General features: G+C 47.8%; 1 protein-coding gene across 1 annotated transcript in view; it reads left to right on the top strand.

Moving 5' to 3' along the window:
* The window catches only part of LOC308587720 (putative cation-transporting ATPase 13A5), a 92,644-nt gene that overhangs the window by 32,051 nt on the left and 35,519 nt on the right, over window positions 1-25,074 (top strand). Inside the window, exons 7-14 of the mRNA XM_081195481.1 lie at window positions 599-668; window positions 1,560-1,694; window positions 2,545-2,617; window positions 3,915-4,046; window positions 5,970-6,140; window positions 15,558-15,715; window positions 15,970-16,158; window positions 20,481-20,542. Of these exons, the coding sequence (XP_081051607.1) occupies window positions 599-668; window positions 1,560-1,694; window positions 2,545-2,617; window positions 3,915-4,046; window positions 5,970-6,140; window positions 15,558-15,715; window positions 15,970-16,158; window positions 20,481-20,542 (990 nt within the window). The remainder of the gene's footprint in view (window positions 1-598; window positions 669-1,559; window positions 1,695-2,544; window positions 2,618-3,914; window positions 4,047-5,969; window positions 6,141-15,557; window positions 15,716-15,969; window positions 16,159-20,480; window positions 20,543-25,074) is intronic.

Here is a 25,074-nt window from a genome sequence, read left to right as displayed (position 1 = left end):
TTTCTCTTTCTCTTTCTCTTTCTCTTTCTCTTTCTCTTTCTCATTCCCTTTCTCTTTCTCCTTCCCTTTCCCTTTCCCTTTCCCTTTCCCTTTCCCTTTCCCTTTCCCTTTCCCTTTCCCTTTCTGTCGCTTCTTAAATATGTCTCCACGCCTCTGGCACTATCCAGCAGGGAAGGAGCTTAGGAGATAATTTTCTGTGGGGGACCAACAACTTGGATGGCTGTAAAAGAGGATTAGACAAATTCATGAAGAGAGGGCTATGGATGGGCTCCCAGCCAGGACGGCTCTGCTCTGCCTCCACAGACAGAGGCAGCAGCAATGTTCCTGAATCCCAGGGGCTGGAAACCTCAGGAGGGGAGAGAGTTGCTCTTGTGGTCGAATCCTGCTTTGGTTGGTTTCCCTTTGGTGCATCCGGTCAGCCCCTGTGAGAAGAGGACGCTGGACTAGATGGGCCCCTGGCCTGATCCAGCAGAGCTGTTCTCATGTTCTTGAGATGGGACAGAAGGAGCAACACACACGCCCGGCCAAATCCCTGCCTTGCCCTGGAGGTCTGGGCTGCTTGTTCCTCAGGTCTCCTCATCTCTCCTCTCTTTCTCAGGAAGTTGGTCTGCGGCCCCAACGCCATTGAAATCGAAGTCCATCCCATCTGGAAATTGCTCTTTAAAGAGGTAACGAGGGTCCCTTTATTTTGGTTATTTGTTAAAGTTATATACCTCTGAAAATCGCAGGGAAAGAGGCAGCAGCCATCGCAGTGGCAGGGTGGATGGGTGGGGAAGTTCTGCTGAGGCTCCTGGAGAGACCTATTTATTTGTTGCACCTTTTCCTCTGAGGAGCTGATGGTGGTGCGCATGGCTCTTGGGCCCCTACAACAACCCTGTGAGGTAGGCTAGGCTTAGAGGAGGCAGCGACTGGTCCCCAAGGTCACGCCCAGTGAGGAGCATCATCATTTATTATTTCTACCTGCCCATTTGGCTGGGTTTCCCCAGCTACTCTGGGCGGCTTCCAACAAAAGATGAAAATTACATTAAAACATCAGGCATTAAAAACCTCCCTAAACAGGGCTGCCTTCAGATGTCTTCTAAAAGTCCGATAGTTGTTGATTTCCTGACATCTGATGGAAGGCATTCCACAGGGTAGGTGCCACCACCGAGAAGGCCCTCTGCCTGGTTCCCTGTAACCGCTTCTCGCAGGGAGGGGACCGCCAGAAGGCCCTCGGAGCTGGATCTCAGTGTCTGGGGCATAGCTGTCAACTTTTCCCTTTTCTTGCAAGGAATCCTATTCGGAATAAGGGAATTTCCCTTAAAAAATGGGAAACATTGACAGCTATGGTCTGGGCAGAACAATGGAGGTGGAGATGCTCCTTCAGGGATACTGGGCCGAGGCCGTTTAGCAGGGATTCGAACCCTGGTGTCTCCTAGGTCCTAGTCCAGCACTCTAACCGCTGCACCACACTGCCTCTCTAGTTGGCAAGAGGCCCAGCATGGAGTCCTGGGATGCTCGTCGGTCAGAGACAGGCAGACAGGCAGACTGACGTTCTCTGGCCCGTGTTCCCTCTACAGATCCTGAACCCTTTTTACATCTTCCAAGCCTTCACGCTGAGCCTCTGGCTGTTCCAGGGATACATTGAGTACTCTGTTGCCATCATCATCCTGTCCGTCATCTCTATCGCCCTCACGGTGTATGACCTCCGACAGGTGAGTCTGCCGCTCAGGGCTTCTCCATGGCCAAATGCTCTTTTTGTGCTTTTTTTTTTTGATCCAGAGATTTCCGAGCAAAAACCTGCTCTTTAAAGCCAAATTGGAGCAAACAGCAGTCTGCGGAAAACCCCAATGGCCATTTGCTGCGCTTCAGTTTCAAAGAGTGAGTTTTCGCAGGAAAAGCTCTGGGGCAAAAAAAGGGGGGCACTCGGACACAGAACTTGAAAGCCTGGAACTCAGGACAAGAGATCCCTGCTGCCTTTAATCTGTCAGATTTGTATAGAGCTTTAATTCTAAGCAAAGGATGTTTGGGGATGGGAGTGCCTTAAGCCTCCCGGAAGACCTTGCCCTCTCTCACGTTGCAGGGCACCACCCTCTCAGAGGCACCTCTTCCACTCAGCCTTTGGTTTATTTGGCCAGCTTTTCTGCCTGGCTTTTCCCATCCTGCTGACCCCCTTAGCCATATTGTGTCAGGGCTGATGGAAGTTGCGTGAGAGAAAGTGGAAAGAGAAAAGTTTCCCTCCCTCTCTCCTAACGCTAGAACGCATGGGAATGTTGGAAGATTCAGGACATGTTTTTTAAAAAATAAAAAAATCCTGCTTCACACAGCACATGGTTGAATTGTGGAACTCCCTGCCACAAGGTTTCCCACAGTCCCCTGCTTGGCCCCTGTGAGAACAGGGTGCTGGACTAGATAGGCCCCCTTTGGCCTGGTCCAGCAGCCTCTCCTTTTGCATGTGATTGAATTTTACCCACTAAAGAGGAGTCGGCTGGAAGCCCCCCCCCCCCCCGGGACCAGCCTTCCCTGCTCAGACATGCTCAGCACCTAAGTCTCTTCTTTCTGCAGCAATCAATCAAGTTGCACAACCTTGTGAAGGAGCACAACAAGGTGGAAGTCCTGGCCTGGACCAAGAATGAAGGTGTGTGTGTGTGTGTTTGTATTGCGGTCCTGAGACAGCTGCCTTCTTCTCCTGCCCCACAGCCTCCCCTTCCTCTCCTGGCACTATCCTGCTTCCCCATCTACCCACACTGAGCAGCCTCAAGGCCTCCAAAGGAAGGGTTCCCAAACTCTTCTGGGCCACCCAGGGCCAGATTTACGGATAAGCTAAACAAGCTGTAGCTTCGGGCCCCACTCTCTTGGGGCCCCCCGAAAAATGTAAAGGGGAAAAAACCGGATGTACATTTCCAAAATATAAGATAAAAAACAAATACAGTGGTACCTCTGGTTGCGAATGGGATCCATTCTGGAGGCCTGTTCGCAACATGAAAAGAGTGCAACCTGAAGTGCTGTATCTGCGCAGGTGCGCGGTGCAATTTGGCGTTTGTGCACATGCGCGAAGCACGATTTAGTGCTTCTGCGCATGCGCAAGTGGCGAAACCCAGAAGGAACCCTTTCCAGTACTTCCGGGTCGCCGTGGGACGTAACCTGAAAGAATGTAACATGAAGCAAACGTAACATGAGGTATGACTGTACAGTGGTCCCTCGGTTTCTGAACTTAATATGTTCCAGAAGTCCGTTCTTAAACCAAAACTGTTCTTAAACCAAGATGGGCTTTCCCGAATGAGGCCTCCCGCTGCCGGTGCCCTTCCACCATTCGGATTCCGTTCTTAAACCGAGGTAAAGTTTGCAAACTGGGACAAAACTTCCAGTTTTGCAGAGTTCGTAAACCGAATCGTTCGTAAACAGGACTTTTCTTAAACCGAAGTACCACTGTAAAATAAAACCTACATACAGCAACAGTGTTTTGTGTTGTATAGGCTCCTATTTATTATGTGCAAATGGCTTTAGATACCTATTAGGTCCATAAATTAATATATGGCACATATTCAGCATGAAAACAGCGACAATTTGTTGTTGACAAAGTACAGCTGGACATATACAGGGCCCCATTACCTTCAGTAGCTCAGGACCTTATCAAACCTAAATCTGGCCCTGGGGCCACCGCCACCCCCTTGGTTCCATTAAATCCAAAAAGAGATTGCAAAACTGGGCCCAAATAATAATAATAATAATAATAATAATAATAATAATAATAATAATGACACCCTGTCTTTTCCCCTGAAATGAATTTCAATAGGGACAAGCCTAAGGTTCTATCCAGACTTTTAGGCAGAGCTCAGCTCTTTAAAGCTCTGCGCCTGAGCGGTTGCTGTTGTTGTTTGTTCCGGCACTTTTCCTGGGAAACCTGCACTTTAACAGAGCCCCTTTTCCTGCAGGGAGCTGCAAGGTGGAATCCTGCCAGCTGGTCCCAGGAGATGTCCTTCTCTTGGAAAGCCAGAAGTTTTCTCTGCCCTGCGATGCCATCCTGATAGAGGGGAGCTGCGTGGTCAACGAGGGGATGCTCACAGGTACACAGAACTGTCCTGGCCTCCCTTTGCCCTTCTCCCACGCCCTCCTTCTGCCCACTCTGCTTTCTTTCTCACGCAGATGAAGGGATTTGGAGGGAGGCAGCCTGAAAGGTAAATTTAAAAGGGGGGCAGGTAAATTAAACTGTGGAACTCTCTCCAGCAAGAGACAGTGATTTGGCTGCCAAATAGAATGGCTTTAAAACATAATGGCGCAAACTCATGGCGGAGGAGAGGGCTGTCAGTGGTCCTACTCTGCCCCCACAGTCAGAGGCAGCGAAGCTTCTGGATCTCAGTTGCCAGAGGAAAGAGGGTGATTGTGCTCAGATCCTGCTTGCCCATTTCCCATTGGGGCATTTGAGACCTTCGGGTGTAGGGCAGTATAGAAATAAAAAATAAAAATAAACATTTGGATGGCCTCTGTGAGAACAGGATGCTGAACTGGATGGGGATATTTTCACCCCCTCCCATTGCAAGAATCTCCTGATGTTTTCAGAAAGGGGGGGGGAATTGCTCTTCGCATCTTCCACTCCTGCCTGACTCTGTGGGAGTCTGTGTGTTATCTATGTAGTGATTAGATGGCTGAGTGAGAGCTGTAACACTCATGCAAGCCAGTAGTCTTAGTTTGTAGCAGCTATTAGAATAAAAGAAGTTATGCTTCACAGCTTTCTTCTGTGTTGTTCACACTCTGCTGAGTTTGGTGCTCACAATGGACAGTTGTGGTTCCAGTGCACTTAGACCTGCTTTCCAGGAGTGGAAGGTCTCTGGAAGTGCTCCAGTTCGCCTAGTCCAGTTGGGGCAGATCCAGATATGGAACCCAGTCATTGGCATCGGCTCAAAGGCTTACTGACACTTCTTACCTTCTTATGTACCATATTTTTCGCTCTATAGGATGCACCTGACCATAGGACGCACCTTATTTTAGAGGGGGAGAACAAGAAAAAAAATTCTCCCCCTCTCTGCGCAGCACCCCTTCAGCGAAGCGGCAGGAGAAACGGAGCCCCTTCCATTTCTCCTCCCGCTTAGCTGAAGGGGCGCTGTGCAGCTCTCCCTCTCCCACATTGCCTTCGCCTTCAGTGATGGCAACCCAAAGCCTCTGGAGCGCAGCGGGAGTTCCTTCTGGAAGCTTCAGGCAGCTATCTTTGAAGCCTGGAGAGTGAGAGGGGTCGGTGCGCCCCTCTCGCTCTCCAGGCTTCAGCGAAAGCAACGCAAAGCCTCCGGAGCGCGGCAGGAGTGCTCCCAATGCGCTTTGGAGGCTTTGCGTTGCTATCGCTGAAGCCAAGGAGCCTGCATTCGCTCCATAAGACGCACACACATTTCCCCTTAATTTTTGGAGGGGAAAATGTGCGTCTTATAGAGCAAAAAATACGGTACAGCCTTTTCGGCCGAGGGGAGCACAACATTCATGGGCACCATCCCCTTGGCAGCTCCTTCCGCTCTCTGCAGTGCCACCTCAGTGCGTGCCGTTTCAATGAAGACAACGCTCTTCCCTTACCTGGCCCCACCTTGGTTTTCTTCCCCTTGTATCTCATTGCCGTTTGTAAGCTCCTTGGGGCAGAGCCTCCCCTGAAGCGCTGTGCGCTTTGATGGTTCTGTGCAAAGTAATTGTCACCATTGGTAATAATCCATGCACACTGATTCAAGCTGCAAGAAAGGCAGTTTTGCGTAGACATTAGGAGGAACATATTCTGGTTCTTCAAGATCCTGTTTGATGGCGGAATGGTCTCCTTCCGGAGGTGATGGGCTCTCCTTCCTTGGAGGTTTCTAAGCAGAGGTTGGGTGGCCATCTGTCTTGGATGCTCTAGCCGAGATTTCAGCCTTGCCGGGGGTTGGTCTAGATGACTCTGGGGGTCCCTTCCAACTCCACGATGCCGTGATTCTGTGGTGATGTCCACTGAGCGGGTGGGATTTGGGCTGCGTTTGCAGGCGAAAGCGTTCCCGTGATGAAGACCCCCTTGCCCCAAACGGACAACACCAAGTCCTGGAAAGTTCACAGCGTGGAAGACTACCGCCGACACGTCCTCTTCTGCGGCACAGAGGCCATCCAGACCAAGCGAGCGGGAAAAGGCCCTGTCAGAGCCATTGTGCTGCAGACAGGTGAGTCAAGCAGCTGTTGTGTAAAAAAACCTGCTCCCTTTCCCTTATGGGGTGTGCAGGAGACCCTATAGAGTCCTTTGTAGGTTCTCCATCTGTTGGAGAAAATAACAGAGGCCAAGCAGAGAATATTGAGAAGCAAAGCAGCTAGTAAACCTGATTTTTATTAAACTGTTGCAACAGGGTCCCCACTTACCCCACGCAGGAGGGAGGAGGAACCCAGAACATTGGTGTGCAAGCCCTTATATAGACTTTTGAAATTTCCCACCCTGTAGCCCAAGACCACCCCCCAAAACATCATACATGCATCATAGAAAGAGGTGGTCCGCAGCAGAAACTGGAGTGTGTTGCTTCTCTCCTGTCTGCCAGGATACCTGATCCTGCCTTATCTGACTGCCTTTTCTGGGTGGCCTGGCCATTCCTTGGAGATGGTAAATCCTTAGTTTCTGAATCTCTTACGCATATTGAGAGTGTGCTCAGCTTCACAGATACTTGCCAGACTGTATTTACAGCGAGGTGTAAGCAGCCCCTACAATTGGAAAGCTTTCCCCATTTCCTTCCTTCTTGCAAACACCGTACTGTTTCAGACACTATACTTACGCATGTGTGTTTGCCTTGTACATTTATGAACATTTATTTTTATACATACCATATTTTTCACTCTATAAGACGCACCCAACCATAAGGCGCACCTAGTTTTTAGAGCAGGAAAACAAGAAAAAAAATATTCTGAATCAAATGTTGAAGAGGCTTTGTGCGGCTATCCCTGGAGCCAGAACAGCAAGAGGGATTGCTGCGCGTGTGTGTGTGTGTGTGATGAAACCCTTAGTGCAGGGGGGGTGGAGAGGAGAGAAAAATCGAAGCTATTTTTGCAGTTAGGACTCTTGCCTGTTGGTCCCTGGAAAGGCCATGGCCTCCCTTTTCCCTTCCTTCATGCCCTCCTTCTCCCCCCCCCCCGTTTCTTTCTCATGCAGATGAAGGGATTTAGAGGGAGGCGGTTTTGCAGGTGACAGGGGTGTGGTGGTGGGGGGGTGGAAAGTTAAACTATGGAACTCTTCCTGAAGTGAAGCGTGACTCTCCTTTCTTGAAAGTTGATGGCGCATTTGATGAATGCGTGCAAAATCCTAAATTGAGCTTGACTCACCTGGTGCCAAGAGGAAGCGCTTTGCTTTAGAAAACTAACAATAGCATACAGGGAGGCGGGAGAATGTAGACCTGCAGGTCGTGTCAAAGAGCCTCTTTTCCAGGCCTGAACTGTGTCTTGGGCAGCTCAGTGAAACTTTTATAATCAGGAGTATTCAATCTGCTCTGTGGAGTGGGAAGGGGGTTCACTGGCTTCCAGGAATGAGAGAGGTCCCTTTCCACGGCCTTGTTTTGGCCTTTCCACCCTCATCGTTCTGCCTGAACACTGAGGTCCAGCGCCAAGGGCCTTCTGGCGGTTCCCTCCCTGCGAGAAGTGAGGTTACAGGGAACCAGGCAGAGGGCCTTCTCGGTGGTGGCACCCCCCCTGTGGAACGCCCTCCCTTCAGAGGTCAAGGAGATAAAAAATTACACAACTTTTATTTTTATTTTTTATAAAAATTTTTATTGCGTTTCTTTCCATAGTTTAACAGATTAATTTACATAGCAACATACAAGAAACATTTTTTTTTTATATATATGAAGAAAAGTAGAAAAAAGAAGACAAAAGTTAAAAATCATCAAATTCACTCTCTTTTGGACCTCCTCACATCCTCTCAACATTGCTTTCATTGTTCTAACCAGTTCAGCAATTTATTATCTTGTTTCACATCTTATTGTACCTTTAAATTTATTATGTTACCAATTTCAAAAATTTGTAATTTGTTTTCAAGACTTTTAATAAACATAATATTTTGTTTCTAATTTATCTCGTTTTTTTCATCATTACTTACTTTATCTTTTACTTAGATAATTTGCAGAGGCGTGACGTTTCTTAATCGTGCAAATCTTAACATTCAAACAACTTATAGTATTTTTGCAAATAGTCCTTAAATTTTTTCCAGTCTTCCTCCATTGTTTCTTCGCTCAGATCTCGGATTCTGCCAGTCATTTCTGCCAACTCCATGTAGTCCATCAGCTGCGTCTGCCAGTCCTCCAGTGTGGGTAAATCTGGTGTCTTCCAGAACTTTGCGATAAGAATCCTTGCTGCTGTGGTTGCATACATAAACAAGGTTCTGTCCTTCTTTGGCACCTTCCGGTCCACCATGCCCAGAAGAAAGGCCTCTGGTTTCTTAGAAAAGGTATATCTGAATACCTTTTTCAGCTCATTATGTATCATTTCCCAAAAGGCCTTTACTTTCGGGCAGGTCCACCAGAGGTGAAAGAATGTCCCTTCTGCCTCCTTGCATTTCTAACACTTATTATCAGAAAGATGATATATTTTAGCCAACTTGACTGGGGTCATGTACCACCGGTATACCATTTTCATAATGTTCTCTTTCAAGGCACTACATGCCGTGAATTTCATACCGGTGTTCCATAACCTTTCCCAGTCCTCAGACATAATGTTGTGTCCTACATCCTGTGCCCATTTTATCATAGCAGATTTAACTGTCTCATCCTGTGTGTTCCATTTAAGCAGCAAGTCATACATCCTCGAAAGTACCTTAGTCTTTGGTTCTAGTAACTCCGTCTCCAGTTTCGATTTCTCCAACTGAAAACCCACTTTTTTATCCATTTTAAATACCTCTTGAATTTGAGCATAATGTAACCAATCTCGCACCTTATTTTTTAGTTTGTCCTGGCTTTGGAGCTTCCAATTATCTCCAACTCTTTCAATCAATTCCCAATATTTTGGCCAGTAGGCCTCCATGTTGGGCCTTTTTTTAGAAATCTTGGCTTCCACTGGTGATAACCACCTCGGGGTCTTACTTTCTAGTAAGTCCTTGTACTTCATCCAGACGGCAAAAATTGATTTTCTGACAATATGGTTTTTGAACAGTTTGTGAACCTTCGCCTTGTCATACCACAAGTATGCATGCCAACCATACACATTATCAAACCCTTCCAGATCTAGGACATCGGTGTTTTCCAACAGGAACCAATCCTTCAACCAGCAGAAGGCTGCAGCTTCATAGTACAACCTTAGATCCGGCAGGGCAAACCCCCCTCTTTCTTTTGAGTCAGTTAATATTTTAAATTTTATTCGGGGCTTTTTGCCCTGCCAGACAAACTTAGAGATATCCTTCTGCCATTTTCCAAAACATTCCATTCTGTCCACGACCTGAAGGGTTTGAAATAAGAATAACATTTTTGGCAAAACACACATCTTTATAGCTGCGATTCGGCCTGACAAGGTAAGTTTCAATCTTGACCAAATATCCAAGTCTTTTTTAATTTCCAACCAACATTTTTCATAATTATCTTTGAAAAGGTTTAAATTTTTAATGGACAAAGATACCCCCAGGTATTTCACTTTTTTAACCACACTTAGCTCTGTCTCTTTCTGGTACCCCTCTATCTCTGTAGGTGTCAGATTTTTGACCAAAACCTTAGTTTTTTGTTTGTTTAGCTTAAATCCCGCCACCCGACCAAACTCCAAGATAAGTTCCAGGACTCTTTTTGTACTAGATTCCGGCTCCTGTACTGTCAAGACTAAGTCATCTGCGAAAGCTTTCAGTTTGTATTGTTTTGCTCCGACCACTATACCTTGCACCAACTGGTCCTCCCTGATCATATTCAGCAATACCTCCAGAACAGAAATAAATAGCAGAGGGGATAGAGGGCACCCCTGTCGTGTCCCTTTTTCAATTTGGAGTTCCTCCGATACCACATTGTTCACTATCAGCTTAGCTTTTTGCTCTGAATAAATTGCTTCTAGTCCATTTTCAAACCCCCGTCCCACTCCCATCCCTTTCAAATTTTTCTTCATAAACATCCAAGAAATGTTGTCAAATGCTTTCTCCGCATCGATGAAGATTAAGGCTGCCCTTGTGTTTCTAATTCGCAACAGCTCCAATATATCAATAATGTTCCTAGTGTTGTCAGACATGTGTCTACCAGGGAGAAAGCCTGCTTGGTCCTTGTGAATTACTCCATTTAATACATTTTTAAGTCTATTCGCTAAAATGTCTGCGAATATTTTGTAATCCACATTCAGGAGTGAGATGGGACGGTAATTCTTAAGCTGAGTCTTTTCCCTTTCTGATTTGGGTATCAATGTGATGAATGCTTCTTTCCACGTTTCCGGTGCCCTCCTCCCCTCCATAATCTGGTTACAAACCTCCAACAACGGTTGTATCAAGAAGTCCTTCAAAGTCTTGTAATATTTGGAGGTGAGTCCATCCGGGCCTGGAGATTTGCCAAGTTGCATATTTTGAATGGCACCTTCGATTTCCTGTTGAGTTATTTTGCTGTTGAGAATTGATCTTTTGTCTTGACTTATTTTAGATAGTCCATTTGTCCTCAAGAATTGGTCTATTTCCGATTCTTTCTGAGGCCCCTGTGCATAAAGCTCTTTAAAATATCTGTGGAAGCACTTTCTTATTTCTTCTGGTTTCTGAACTATTTTTCCTTGAATCTCCAAGTTTGTAACCGTGTTTAACTTTTGTCTTTTTTTCAACTGCCAAGCTAATAACTTTCCACATTTGTTTGCTGATTCAAACGATCTCTGCTTCATTTGTTTAATTTTCCATTCAATCTCTTGATTGATCAATTTCGAATATTGTGCTTGATGGAATTTGATCTCTCTTAGCACCTCTTTTGACTTTGGTTTGGTTCTCAACTTTTTCTCTCCTTCACTTATTTTCTCTAGAATTTTTTCCTTTTTTCCATTCCAAATTTTTCTCTTGATTGTATTCTGTTGTATCAGAAACCCTCTCATTACAGCTTTACTTGCGTCCCAGATTGTTCTTTTCTCCACCGTAGTGTTCAAATTTATTTCAAAATAGTCCTTTAGGGTTTTTTGGGCCTTCTTAACAATCTCTTGATCTCTCAACAAGGTGTCATTCATTCTCCATCTGAAGGATCCAGCTGGGGTAAGTCTCAATTCCATTTTCAAGGCGTTATGGTCGGAGCAGGTTTTTGGGCAGATTTCCACTTTTCTTGTTTTCGGTGCCATCCCTCTAGATATCCAAATTTGGTCGATTCGTGTCCATGACAGATGGGCCTCAGAAAAGAAGGTTCCTTCTTTACCCAAGGGGTTCTTTGTCCTCCAAATGTCAATCAAGTCCATACTGTCTGTCATTTCAAAAAAAGTTTTAGGAAGTCTGCCGTCTGTTGTTAAGTTTTGATTTTGGGATTTGTCCATATTTGTTGACACCACCCCATTCATATCTCCCATCACAATAATGTTAGAATAGTCCAGATAGTCCATCATTGTCTCATGCAGCTTCTTGTAGAATTCTGATTTTCCATCATTTGGCGCATAAATTCCTAATATCAAAATCTTCTCTCCTTGTGTTTGAATTTCAATTGCAAGAGTTCTTCCATGATCATCTTTAAATAGAAATTTTGGTGACAGGTTCTCCTTTGCATAAATTACGATACCTCTTTTTTTAACTTTGTCAGATGAAATAAATTCTTGGCCAAGTCTTTTGTTAATTAATACTTTCCTGTGGAGCCTAGTCACATGTGTTTCTTGGAGACATATTACATCCAATTGTTCTTTTTTTAGGATATGAAATATCCTCCTTCTTTTTTCCGGAGAATTCCCGCCATTTATATTCCAACTAAGTAGCTGCAGAGACATCTTGTTCTAATTAAAATGTTCTTAGGGTGAGGTGCCTTCCTTTTACTCCGATCCCGAGGGTGCAGGCGTTAGCCCGCCTCCAGGCAGTATTGGTGTTGGTAAGGTTGGAAGCCAATCTGTTCCTTTTTGGAGATCTTCTCCGTGGTCGTGAAGGAACTTTTGGTTATCTTCAGGTGTTCTAATTTTGACCTTCCTTTCTTTGTAGGTAAAGGATAATCCTTGTGGAAACTCCCACCTATAGGGAATTGCGTTGTGTCTCAGCAATTTTGCTAGTTCTGAATAGGTGGCTCTAAGGTCCAACAACTGTCTCGGAATATCTCTGTAAATTTCCACCCTTTTATCTTGAATTTCGATTGCTTTTTTAAAGTGAAGACCTAGGATCTTGTCTCTCTCTTCCTTTGATCTTAAAATTATCAAACAGTCCCTGGATCTGTCTTTCCTTGCCAATCTTCCCAGTCTATATGCCGAGACAATCTTGAAATCTGTGTCCTCCTTTAAACCCCAGAACTTCGTAAATTCCTGCGTCAAGTATCCAATCAGGTCTCCTTGCTCGAGTTCCGGGATGCCTCTCAATTTGATGTTGCTCTCGCAATTTTTCAGTTCCACCATTGACAGATAAAGTTGTTGTTCACCCACCTGTTTGTGCAGGGGCTTAACTTCTCCTTTAATTTCTTCAACTTCTTTTTGTAGAGCTCCCACTTTCTGAATTGCTTCTCCAGCTAATTCCCGATTTTCCGCTGTTGCTCCTTGCAAATTCTCTATAGCCTGCGTGTGCTGGGAAACTTGTTCAGTCAATTTTTGAATCGAAGAGGTCGCTTTATCTATTTTCAAGGACTGGTCGTCCACTTTCTGGTTTAAACTTGATAGTTGCTCCAATATTTGTTTTAATAATGTATCTGACCCACCTGCTGCCATATCTTCTTCAGTGGACTTCTCAGTTATTTCCCCTTCCCTCTGAGACACCAGTACAGCTGGAACCGACGATCGGCGTCCTTGGGTCAGTGTTGTTTGTACAAATTGTGCTGGTTTTCTTTCTTTTTCTTTTTCCTTAGCCTCTTTGGATTCCTTAGCTTTAGATGCTCTTGTTCTCCCTGCACCACTCATTACACATCTGTCAGTGTTCAAGGTCAGATTGTCTATTGTTCCATGGGAGAGACAAATTCAGAGGTAAACAACCAGTGAGGTGGAATTCAAAACAAAAGTCAGTTCCCAGGATTTTATAATCCGAAAGCCCTGTAGGGGGAGTGCCACCAGGTTTCAAAGACAAAGAAGGAAGTAATCCGCCATTTAAAGTTCCAAATTATTTCAAATCAGTAAATTCAATAGTCCAACAGTCCCTTCAGAAACTCAAAGTTTCCCAAAGCACCTTTTATAGTTCAACAAAGTTTCACAAGAGGTGCTTGCAACAGTGTCCCATCCAGTCTTTTCTGCTCAAATGTAACAGTTACGTTCCAGCAAAGTTTTTGCAACTGTTTCCGCAGTTTGACACAGTCTCCCTCTCTGGCAGCCCGACGATCTGGCTCCTTAAAAATGCAGCCCGAAGGAAAGAAAAGATAGGAGGAAAACCCCCATTTACTACTTCTTTTAGTCAATGTCCATTTCCACCTTCAGTTTAGAAGAAAACACACAGATCTGATAGCACGAAAAAGTTAAAGCTTCCCACAGTCCTGTTTCAAGCGCTTTCCGCTTTTTAAAACTTTGCTTTGATCTTGTCAGCAATGTCGGAAGACGGACTTCCCTTTTCTCGTCTCCCGCTTTCAGCCAAATTTACGAAATTCTTTGCCAAATTTTGACCCCTTTACTCACGGGTATGTTACTTGCAGTTTGGTGTTGATTTTAGGAAGAAGGATCAGCGCTCATCTGTAACAGCCGCGCGGCTTCACTTCCGCGGAAAGAGCGATGAACTCACAGCACCGCTACCCCTCCTTCACTCCGGGTCTCCTTACGGGGTCCCTTCTGTGTTTTCAGGGCAGCTTCTGGTGCCCGCCGAGTCCCACGGCCACGGGCTCACTCTACCCGTGGTTTATCTTGATGGGTCGTCGCTATGCCGCAGCGAACGACCCTTTTCCGCGGAGCCCCTCTTCAGAGAACGAAGAGGACCGCCATTACAGTTTCGCGCCGCCCCCGGAAGAAAAAAATTAAACAATGCTTTTCTGACAATGTGATTCTTAAAGGCACTATTAACTTTATCATACCATAGATATGCATGCCAACCAAAAGCATTGTTAAAACCTTCCAGATCTAAGATGTCTGTGTTTTCGAGGAGCATCCATTCTTTCAGCCAGCAAAATGCTGCTGCCTCATAATACAATTTCAAGTCCGGCAGGGCAAAACCCCCTCTTTCTTTAGCATCTGTCAATATTTTAAATTTGATTCTGGGCTGTATGTTGCCCAGGGTAGTTGGGGAAACCCAGCCAGGTAGGCATAGTATAAATAAATAAGTAGTAGTAGTAGTAGTAGTAGTAGTAGTAGTAGTAGTAGTTGTTGTTGTTGTTATTATTGTGGGAGATGCATGTCTGGCCCCCCACAGCCCACTCTGTGGGCTCTCCCCACCTGCCTCCCTATGGCTGGTTATCATGCAAGAGGATTAGCACTCTCTTCCAATATCTGGAGAGGGACGCGGGTGGCACTGTGGGTTAAACTACAGAGCTTAGGACTTGCCGATCAGAAGGTCGGCGGTTCGAATCCCTGTGACGGGGTGAGCTCCCATTGCTCAGTCCCTGTTCCTGCCAACCTAGCAGTTCAAAGGCACGTCAAAGTGCAAGTAGATAAATAGGTACCGCTCCGGCGGGAAGGTAAACGGCGTTTCCGTGCGCTGCTCTGGTTCGCCAGAAGCGGATTAGTCCTGCTGGCCACATGACCCAAAGGCTGTCTGCGGACAAACGCCAGCTCCCTTGGCCTGTAAAGCGAGATGAGCACCGCAACCCCAGAGTCAGCCACGACTGGACCTAATGGTCAGGGGTCCCTTTACCTTTACCTTTACCTTACCAATATCTGGAAGGAGGAGCAAACCTTCTTTCTGCTGCTCCAGAGACTAGAAGCTGAACCAAAGGATTTAGGCTGCAAGAAAGGGGGTCCCGGCTCAATCACAGAAAGAACTTTTGGAGGGTGAGAGCTCTTCCAGAATGGAAGAGTCTCCCTCGGAAGGTGGTGGCCTCTCCTTCCTTGGAGGGTTTGAGGCGGAGCTTGGACAGCCGTCTCTCAGGGATTCTTTAGCCGAGGTTCCTGCATTGCAGGGGGCTGGACTAGAGGACCCTCGGGGTCCCTCCTCACTCTATGGTGCTCTTGCTGGGAAAGTGTGCCTGCCCTCTGGGTTCCTTCCAAGTCATTGTGCTTAGAGCTAGTTTTATATGAGGCTGTTTCTGGGACCGCAGGCACATGCCATCTTACACACTCCAAAGCCATAAGTCATCCAGTCCTAGGCACTTTTATTAGAATCACTGAACTGCAGAGTTGGAAGGGATCCCGGGGGGTCGTCTGGTCCAAGCCCCTGACAGATGGCCAGCTGCGTTTGAGCTCCGTGGAGCTTCCTCCCGAGTAAGCACGCAGAGGATCACAGACTAAATCCAAGCACAAGAAGAATGGAATGTGGGGCTCTTACCTTGGATGCCAAGTTCTCTAGGAAGCCAAAGGATAAGGTGTGGGGGAAACTCTTTGGGCCGAGTCTGTGTCCTGCGTTCGAGTTTTGCCCATGCCATGTTTTGCTGCAGGTTTCAACACCGCCAAGGGAGACCTGGTGAGGTCCATCCTTTACCCCAAGCCCCTGAACTTCCGCCTCTACCGAGAGGCCTTCTGCTTCATCGTGGGCCTGGCTCTCATTGGCATCCTGGGGGTGGTCTACAGCATCGGGGTGTTTGTGAGCCACAAGGTGAGTCTCGGAGAGACAGCACGGTCTAGTGGTTAGAGTGCTGGGCTAGGATCCAAATCCCCATTGGGCCGTGACGCCCACTGGTTGGAACCTTCTCTCTGCCTCCTTGAGTAGCCTGGAGGAAAAGGTGGGGTGTGAATGCAATAAATCAATAGATGGGGCTGGGCGGGGGGCTTGGATCGAGCCCCTTAAGGCAGAGGTGCATGGCCGACCCGCTGACCACATCTGTCTGGTGTGTGTTTGTGCCCTCCCAGCAACCCGCCTCGGACACGGTGACCATGGCGCTCCTCCTCATGACGGCCGCGGTCCCTCCGGCCATTCCGGCCGCCTTGACCACCGGCATCGTCTACGCCCAGAGGAGGCTGAAGAAGAAGAAGATCTTCTGCATCAGCCCTCAGAGGATCAACATCTGTGGGCAGATCAACCTGGTGTGCTTCGACAAGGTGCCGTCTCTGGGGAATGCCCTTGGCGTTTCAAAGTCCAAATTGGTCAGACTTTGTCATAAAACGGGAGAGTTGGAAGGGATCCTAAGGACCATCTGCCTCAATCTCTGATGGAGGGACACCCCAAGTCTGCTTGAAAGCCCCCAAGGAAGGAGAGACCATCACCTTCCTCATCTCAACTTGCAATCTCTTTCCTTGTAGTTTGAATCCTTTGGTTCTGGTAATGCGGTAATTTGGGTTTCAGGCACTGCTTTTGCCAATGCATTACAGGGTAGAGCCCAGTGAGTACACTTTGCCCTAGGACACAAACTTTATAGGAAAAATATACCATATTTTTCGCTCTATAGGACACACTTTCCCCCCTCCAAAAATGAAGGGGAGATGTGTGTGCGTCCTGTGGAGCGAATGCAGGCTTTCGCTGAAGCCTGGAGAGCAAGAGGGGTCGGTGCGCACTGACCCCTCTCGCTCTCCAGGCTTCAGGCAGCTATCCGCAAGCCTTCGGAGCACAGCAGGAGTTCCCGCCATGCTCCGAAGGCTTGTGGATAGCAGCCTGCAGCCTGAAGCCCGGGGAGTGCAGCGGCAACTCCCGCTGTGCTCCCCGGGCTTCAGGCAGCTATCCGCAAGGCTTCGGAGCGCGCCCCCAGCCCCTCAAGCTCCAGGAGCTGCATGCAACCTTGCCATCGCTCCCGGACCTGTTCTGGGGGCTGGGGCTGGGGGAAGCTCGGGCTTCCCCCACCCCAGCCCCGCGACTAAAAACGAAGCCAAGACAGCGAGTGGGATCCATCCCCCTTGCTGTCTTGGCTTCTGCCAAAGCCGTGCGCAGCCTCTCCCGGCTGGAGAGGTTCCCCCCCTTTATTTTCCCCCCTTTATTCCCCCCCCAAAAACTTGGTGCACCCTATGGTCCAGTGCACCCTATGGAGCGAAAAATACGGTACATCATTATGGCTGTTTCATCCTCTCCCCAACTGCTGTCTGCCACCCCACCATCTCTCATCCAACCAGTCCTTGGAAACACTTTCTCTACCCCCTTAAAAAAAAAAAAATGTACATGCAGAGCCCTTCTTGTTCCTTATCAGAAGTTGTTTCTCATTCCTAACCTTCAAGCATTAACAGTTTGTGGGTCTGGCTGCACTCTTAGGTACGTGACTCTGGCCTTGCTGGTAATGGGTTTTACAGAATTTCTACCTCAGGCCCCAGGAGGGACCATGGCTTAGTACAGCGGTCAGCAAACTTTTTCAGCCGTGGGCCGGTCCACCATCCCTCAGACCTTGTGGTGGGCCGGACTATATATGGGGGGGGGGGAGAGAATGAATGAATTCCTATGCCCCACAAATAACCCAGAGATGCATTTTAAATAAAAGGACACATTCTACTCATGTAAAAACACACTAATTCCCAGACCGTCCGTGGGCCGGATTTAGAAGGCAATTGGGCCGCATCCAGCCCCTGGGCCTTAATTTGCCTACCCATGGCTTAGTGGTAAAGGCTCTACCTTGCAATGCAAAGATCCCAGGTTCAATTCTCTCCCCCCCCCCTCCCAGGGCTGGGATAGACTCCCTGCCTCAGCCCTAAAGAGCCACAGCTGCCAGTCAGGAGAGACAGTCCTGAGCTAGATGGAGTCCCTGTCTGACTCAGCAGAAGGAAATTCTCAAACCGGGATGTGGGGTGGGGGGGTTGAGCTGAAGTGGGAGCTGGGCAGCCCCTTTCAAATGCAGCCCCCAGCAGGGCTCTCTCCCCTCCCCATTTGCAACACAAGAATAGCCCTTGCCTTCCTTACAGGATGGTAGTAATGACTGAAATAATAATAATAATAATAATAATAATAATAATAATAATAATAATAATAATAATAATAATAATTATTATTATTATTATTATTATTATTATTATTTATTTGTACTCCGCCCATCTGGTTGGGTTTCCCCAGCCACTCTGGGCAGCTTCCACAAAGACCGAAAATACACTAAGATGTCACACATTAAAAACTTCCCTGAACAGGGGTGCCTTAAGATGTCTTATGAATGTCAGGTACAGTGGTACCCCACAAGACGAATGCCTCGCTAAACGAAAAACCCGCAAGACGAAAGGGTTTTCCGATTTTTAGAGGCTTCGCAAGACGAATTTCCCTATGGGCTTGCTTCGCAAGACGAAAGCCCATAGGGAAATCTCCTGGGACAGCGGGAAAGCGCAGCGCACCTTCTCCTCTGTTCCCAGACCTGTCCTGAAGGCTTGTAGTGGGAGGTCCGGGAACAGAGGAGAAGGCGCGCAGCGCTTCTCCTCTGTTCCCGGGGCTTGCGGTGGGAGGAGGGTTTTTCCTCCCCACCGCCAACATTCAGAACAGCATTCTGAATGTTGGCGGTGGGGAGGAAAGCCCTCCTCCCACCGCAAGCCTTCAGGACAGGTCCGGGAACAGAGGGGAAGGCGCGCAGCGCTTCTCCTCTGTTCCCGGACCTGTTTTGAAGATTTGTGGTGGGAGGAAGGTTTTCCTCCCCACCGCCAACATTCAGAAGGCTGTTCTGAAGGCTGGCGGTGGGAAGAAAAGCCCTTCTCCCCCGCCAGCCTTCAGAAGAGTTCCCGGAGGGCTGCCTAGGCTGCGGATAGCAGCATGCTGCCCCGCGCGAGGGGCGCTCTTAAGCAGAGCGCCCCTCGCGCGGGGCAGACATTCACAGCTTGGGGAGCCCTGCAGGACTTCCCCGCAGGGCTCTCCAAGCTGCGGATAGCAGCCTGCTGCCCCGCACGAGGGGCAGACATTCGCAGCTTGGGGAGCCCTGCAGGAGTTCCCCGCAGGGCTCTCCAAGCTGCGGATAGCAGCCTGCTGCCCCGCACAAGGGGCGCTGTTAAGCAGAGCGCCCTTCGCGCGGGGCAGACATTCGCAGCTTGGGGAGCCCTGCAGGACTTCCCCGCAGGGCTCTCCAAGCTGCAGATAGCAGCCTGCTGCGCCTATCCGCAGCTTGGAGAGCCCTGCGGGGAAGTCCTGCAGGGCACCCCAAGCTGCAGATGTCTGCCTCGCACCGGGCAGCAGGCTGCTATCCGCAGCCTAGGCAGCCCTCCGGGAACTCTTCTGAAGGCTGGCGGCGGGACAAGGGCTTTTCTTCCCACCGCCAGCCTTCAGAAGGCTGTTCTGAAGGCTGGCGGTGGGGAGAAAAGTCCTTCTTCCCCCGCCAGCCTTCAGAAGAGGTCTGGGGACAGACTGTCCCTGGACCTGGTCTGAAGGCGGTCTCCATAGGAACGCATTAATTGATTTTCAATGCATTCCTATGGGAAACCGTGCTTCGCAAGACGAAAAACTCGCAAGAAGAAAAAACTTGCGGAACGAATTAATTTCGTCTTGCGAGGCACCACTGTAGTTGTTTATCTCTTTGACATCTGGTGGGAGGGCGTTCCACAGGGCGGGTGCCACTACCGAGAAGGCCCTCTGCCTGGTTCCCTGTAGCTTTGCTTCTCGCAATGAGGGAACCGCCAGAAGGCCCTCAGAGCTGGATCTCAGTGTCTGGGCTGAACGATGGGGGTGGAGACGCTCCTTCAGGTATACTGGACTGAGGCCGTTTAGGGCTTTCAATGTCAGCACCCACACTTTGAATTGTGCTTGGAAACATATTGGGAGTCAGTGTAGGTCTTACAAGACCGGTGCTATGTGGTCTCGGCGGCCGCTCCCAGTCACTAGTCCAGCTGCCGCATTCTGGATTAGTTGTAGTTTCTGGGTTACCTTCAAAGGTAGCCCCACGTGGAGTGCATTGCAGTAGTCCACGCAGGAGATAACCAGAGCATGCACCACTCTGGTGAGACAGTCTGCGGGCAGGGAGGGTCTTAGCCAGCATACCAGGTGGAGCTGGTAGACAGCTGCCCTGGATACAGAATTGACCTACACCTCCATGGACAGCTGTGAGTCCAAAATGACTCCCAGGCTGCGCACCTGGTCCTTCCGGGGCACAGTTGCCCCATTCAGGGGCAACTGCCTTGAGGCCTTTGGAAACCCCCAGAGGCAGCCTGTGGGTGCCAAGGATGCTTCACGTCTCCAGCGCTTTCATTCCTGGGATGTTTCTAGTCCTCAGGAAGTCTTTCATCAAGGCTCAGCGGCACCCAGGGGCTGGGCTTCCACTGGGCAAGGAAGAAGGAAGCTCTGCGCCCCACGGAGAGCTTCCCGGTTCCCCCAGGGGCCTTCCTGTCTCTCTCTGCCCCCCTCCCCGCTTTGTGGGTCCATCCCTTGCCTTCACCCACCCGCAAGGAGATCTGTGCCTGAGCTGCCCTGCGGCACCTGAGCTGAGCATCGGGGCCTCTGCCTTCTGACCAGGGATGCCCTGTGTCTGTTTCCCCCCACCTAGACTGGCACGCTGACAGAAGATGGCCTGGATCTGTGGGGCGCTGTCCCCTGCGAAAAGAGGAGGTAAGCCCCCTAGAATGGTAGCGTTGCAAAGGGAAGTTGGGGTTGTGGTTGTTGTATCCCAGTGATCATCTAGTCCAACTCCCCGGGGTGGCCAGAAAATTCCTTTTAAGTAAACCTGAATACTTACTTAAATTCCTTTTAAGTAAGAGATTAATGAAGAAGCGCTGTCCAGCCAAGGGGGTTGCTGAAATATACTCAGAGTCGCAAAGTGATTTCATGCTCTTTATTCAGCTCATAGTGGTGAGGAGGAATGAATGAAAGTCCCCTCACAGTATCTGCTTTATATACATTATTTACACAATGGGCTGCACATGATTGGCTAATTCCGGAATTCTACTGTAAGCCAATCAGGTTGTGGATTCACTTCTATCTGGAGCAGGATTGGGTGGTTCCTGCCAACCAATCATACTGCTGCATTGTTCTAGGACCAATCAGACTGCTGCATTCTGAATCCTATTGTTCTAGGACCAATCAGACTGCTGCATTCTGAATCCTATTGTTCTAGGACCAATCAGACTGCTGCAGTTTGGATCCTATTCAACTCAGTACATAACAGTTGCAAAGCCTCAGGCACAAGGTGCTGGCTCTGCTTGGCTCCAGCCCCAGAGGGGTGTGTGGTTTGCTGCTATCCAGCTTCCTGCTGCCAAGGAGAGGCTTCGGGGAAATCTAGCAAGCCAGCCCTGCTCCTCTGCAGACTCCGGCAGCAGAGAACAGTGGAAGGTTTAGTCCTCTTGGCAGCGCCTGCTTTGGGGATGGCAGAAGATTCATTTCAGAAGTCTTTCACTTCTTAAATACAGTACAGAAGTTTAAGGTGCCAACGGCCCATCTAGTCCAGCAGCACAATAATCTTTCTTTGAGTACAGTTTCTGCCTTCCTTCCTTCCTTCCTTCCTTCCTTCCTTCCTTCCTTCCTTCCTTCTCCCTCCCTCCCTCCCTGCTCCTCCTTCCTCTCCTCCTCCTCCTCCTCCTCCTCCTCCTCCTCCTCCTCCTCCTCCTCCTCTTCTCCTCCTCCTCCTCCTCCTCCTCCTCCTCCTCCTCCTCCTCCTCTTCTTCTTCTTCTTCTTCTTCTTCTTCTTCTTCTTCTTCTTTCCTCCTCCTCCTTCTTCCTCTCCTCCTCCTCCTTCCTCCTCCTCCCTCTCCTCCTCCCTCTTCTTCTTCCTCCTCCTCCTCCTCCTCCTGCTCCTCCTTCCTCTCCTCCTCCTCCTCTTCCTCCTATGCCCCCTTGACTCAGCGCCTGGGGGGGGGGGAACCACCTGCACTGCCCTAAATCTTGTTCTGAAGGAGCCACTGTGGGTTTGGCCTCTGGAACAAAAGGATTAAGGAAGTTTTGTTGACAGTTTCCAACAAGGGCCGATTGTTTGTGTAGTAAAGATGGGTGCGGAGGGGGTGAGCAATGACTAAAAGACGGATTTAGGTCTCCAAGAGCCTTCCTCCTGACTTACTTCCCCCTAACTTGGAGGAGCAGGTGGGGATCATTCCCTGGAAGCCAGAAGGATGCAGGACCTCCTTCTTCCTGGGAGACCAGCGAGAAAGAGAGAGATGGAAAGGTTTCTGGTCGGGTAGCACAGCTGGAGGCAGGAACGCTTCAGCATACTGGTTGCTGGAAACTGCAGGAGGGGAAAGGATTCTTGGGTTGGACTAGATGACCCTTGGGGCTGCTTCCACGAAAACAAGAAAATCAAGAAAAAATTACAATAATTCAAAACATACTTCAAAACGTTAAAATGCTGAAACAACAAGAACATCAGCATTTCTGAGCCTCTGATTCAGGGAAATCTCTCCATTGGGGAAAGCAGACATTTTGCATCCTTCCTTGACCTGTGGGAGGACTAAACTTCATTTTTACTGCTCCCTTTTTCTCGCCCCTGACCTCCAGTCTTATCTTATCATAAACCACTTTGAGGGTTTGCTGTTCTTGCTTTTTGCAATAAAACAATGTACAAATTTTACGAAACAAATCAATTAACAAATGGATTGGATTATCCCCAGATTGGGCAATCTGCCTTTTCAAGGAGGATACCAGCAGGAGGGCGGACAAGGCAAATGAAATAGGCTTTCAAAGAGCTGCAACTGTGCAGTAAACTCTGCTGTGGGGCAGCCCTTCGCCTTAAACCCAAAGACGGGCTTCTGCTTCCCCCCTGGCAGCCTTGCTGCTCCAGACAACCCTTTCAGACTCCTCCTGTCCACTTGGACTGCAGATCCTGGAGCCAAAGCAATGCCTGCCATGTTTTGGGAGAGAGTTTTTTATTATTATTATTATTGATACACCAAGAAGAAAGCAAAGAAGAAAAACAGAAACACAAATGAAAATGAACACAATATTATTTACAAAGCAATGAAGCAAAAATTGGTCTTTGAACTATAGACCCGACCTGCCATCTGTTCCTTATTTCAATTATATCTTGCTTGTTGCCAATACACACTTTTATCCTAATTTGACTAATTCTTAATTTATCTTAAATCTGGTGTCTTTCTTAAAGCTACTACTGAAATTACTCGAACGCTGCGACAGAATTTAAACTCCTGTAATTATTTTTCAAATGCACTTTAAAGACCTCCCATTTTGGTTTATTCTTTATTTTTCTGATAAACTATTTAACTCTGCATATTCTGTCAATTTTTTAATCCATTAACGAATAGAGGGGATTTTATCACTCTTCCATTTTGCAGCAATAAGAACTCTTGCTGCAACTGTAGCATATAAAAAGATACCCTTCGGGGTTTTTTGCGGGATATCCAAATCTATAATTCCCAGCAGATAAGCTTCTGGTTTTCTGTTAACAGAGATCTTTAACCTTTTTTGTAATTCTGTTTTTGTTTTTGTTTTTTTATAATCATATTTATTAAAATTTCCAATAATAACAGGATAGAAAAAATAGAAAAGATAAAGAAAAGAAAGAAAAAGAAAGACCAATTTTAAACCCTTATTTTCATAACCTTGTTTCTGGGACTCCCTCCTTCCCCTCCCGACTGTATTCCCCTTTCCCTACGTTGGTTCCACAAGTTCTCATTCCCAATTTAAACCTAATATGTTGTACCTATTAGCCAATTTAAATTACAATCTTAACATCACTCCTCATCTTTAACAAAATAGAACAAAGATTTTTCCCCCAAGATCTGCCCCGTTTCCTTCCACGAATTCCCCCTTTTTTTTCCAAAACATGTTAAATCAAAATACCAAAGTTATATAGAAAGATAAAAGATAGAAGATAGAAGAAGATTCCAAAAGTTGGTTACATAGCCTTTGGATTCTAGAATTCCCCCTCCCTTCCCCGGTTTGGATTCCCCATGTCCATCAGTCTGTATGTTGTCGGCCTGGAGGTCTCAAGTCCACAGCCAAATTTTCCTCAATCCATCTTGCTGGTTTTCTTTGAATTTGCTTGTTTTGATAATGTTTAATTTCAAAAATCCAGTCTAATAGAGGCCTTTAATTTCCCTTGGTCATTGTTGCTCCTCCCATTGTTCTTTCCGTGGCGTAGTTGGTCCTTTGCTCTTTTGTTTCTTACTTTCTCAGGTTTCTGTCTTGTTCAGCTACAAAACCATTCTTATTCTGAAATCTAGTATCTCTACAGAGGTTTGTTATTCAGGAACAAAAACTTACGTCCAGTTCCTACCTTGCTTCAATAGAAAGATTCTATTGTGTTGTCACCTCTGTAGACAAAACAATATTTCAGTTTTGCTACTTTCCCAGGAGCTAAGACCAGTACACATCCCGGAGTAGTTTTCCACATACGCCACTTGTAATGTCCCAAAGCCCCTCTAGGGGGGTTGCAGTAACTTTGTGTCCTCTAATCCAAAAGTCAAGTTGTTGTTTCTTTTTTCCACCGACATTTTGTATCCATATTTATATCCAATTGTAACAAAATTAACCAGCAAAATACTTGTAACAAAGTCCTCTTTGTATTCTCAAGATTTGACAGCTACTTTGACAGCTGTCAAACTCTCCATCTCTCTCCGCCAGGTTCTCCGAATCGCCCCGGTTCCCAGGGGGGGGGGGTTGCCTTTTCCCTCTCACCCTCGACTTTTCTCCTCCAGCACAATTCTTGTAGTATCCCATCGTGGAATTGATATTTTTTATCAGCAATAAACTTCTGAATCGATCTTGGTTTCTCAGTCCTTGTTTTAGCATGTTTACAATCAGGGAGGGGATTGACTTCCTTTTTAGATCCCCCCCCGCTCGTGCCGAATCCGAAAAAAAATTCCTTTTTTTTCTCCTTTTAAACCCGGTTACCCAATTACTCACGGGTTGTTGTTAAATGTCCAAATTTCCAATGGAAGAAGCCAGCGCTCTCCGACGAATGGCATGCGGCTGCGCTTGGCAGGGGAAGCGATAGACTCACAGTACCACGCCGCTCCCTGGCACCCGATCCGTAGCCTTTAAAAAGGCTCCTTCACGAGTCGGGAGGGCGCTGACGGTACCAGCCAAGTCCCCATGTCCACGGGCTCCGTGCCCGTGGTTTTTGAGGGTCCCCGCGTCGCCGGCGCGGTAGGACCCAGCCCCTGCCGAGCAGACTCCCTCCGGAGCTCGGAGGG

Source organism: Podarcis bocagei (assembly GCF_964188305.1).
Source record: "Podarcis bocagei genome assembly, chromosome: 1".
Taxonomy (NCBI): domain Eukaryota; kingdom Metazoa; phylum Chordata; class Lepidosauria; order Squamata; family Lacertidae; genus Podarcis; species Podarcis bocagei.
This window is presented reverse-complemented; position numbering and strand designations above follow the sequence as displayed.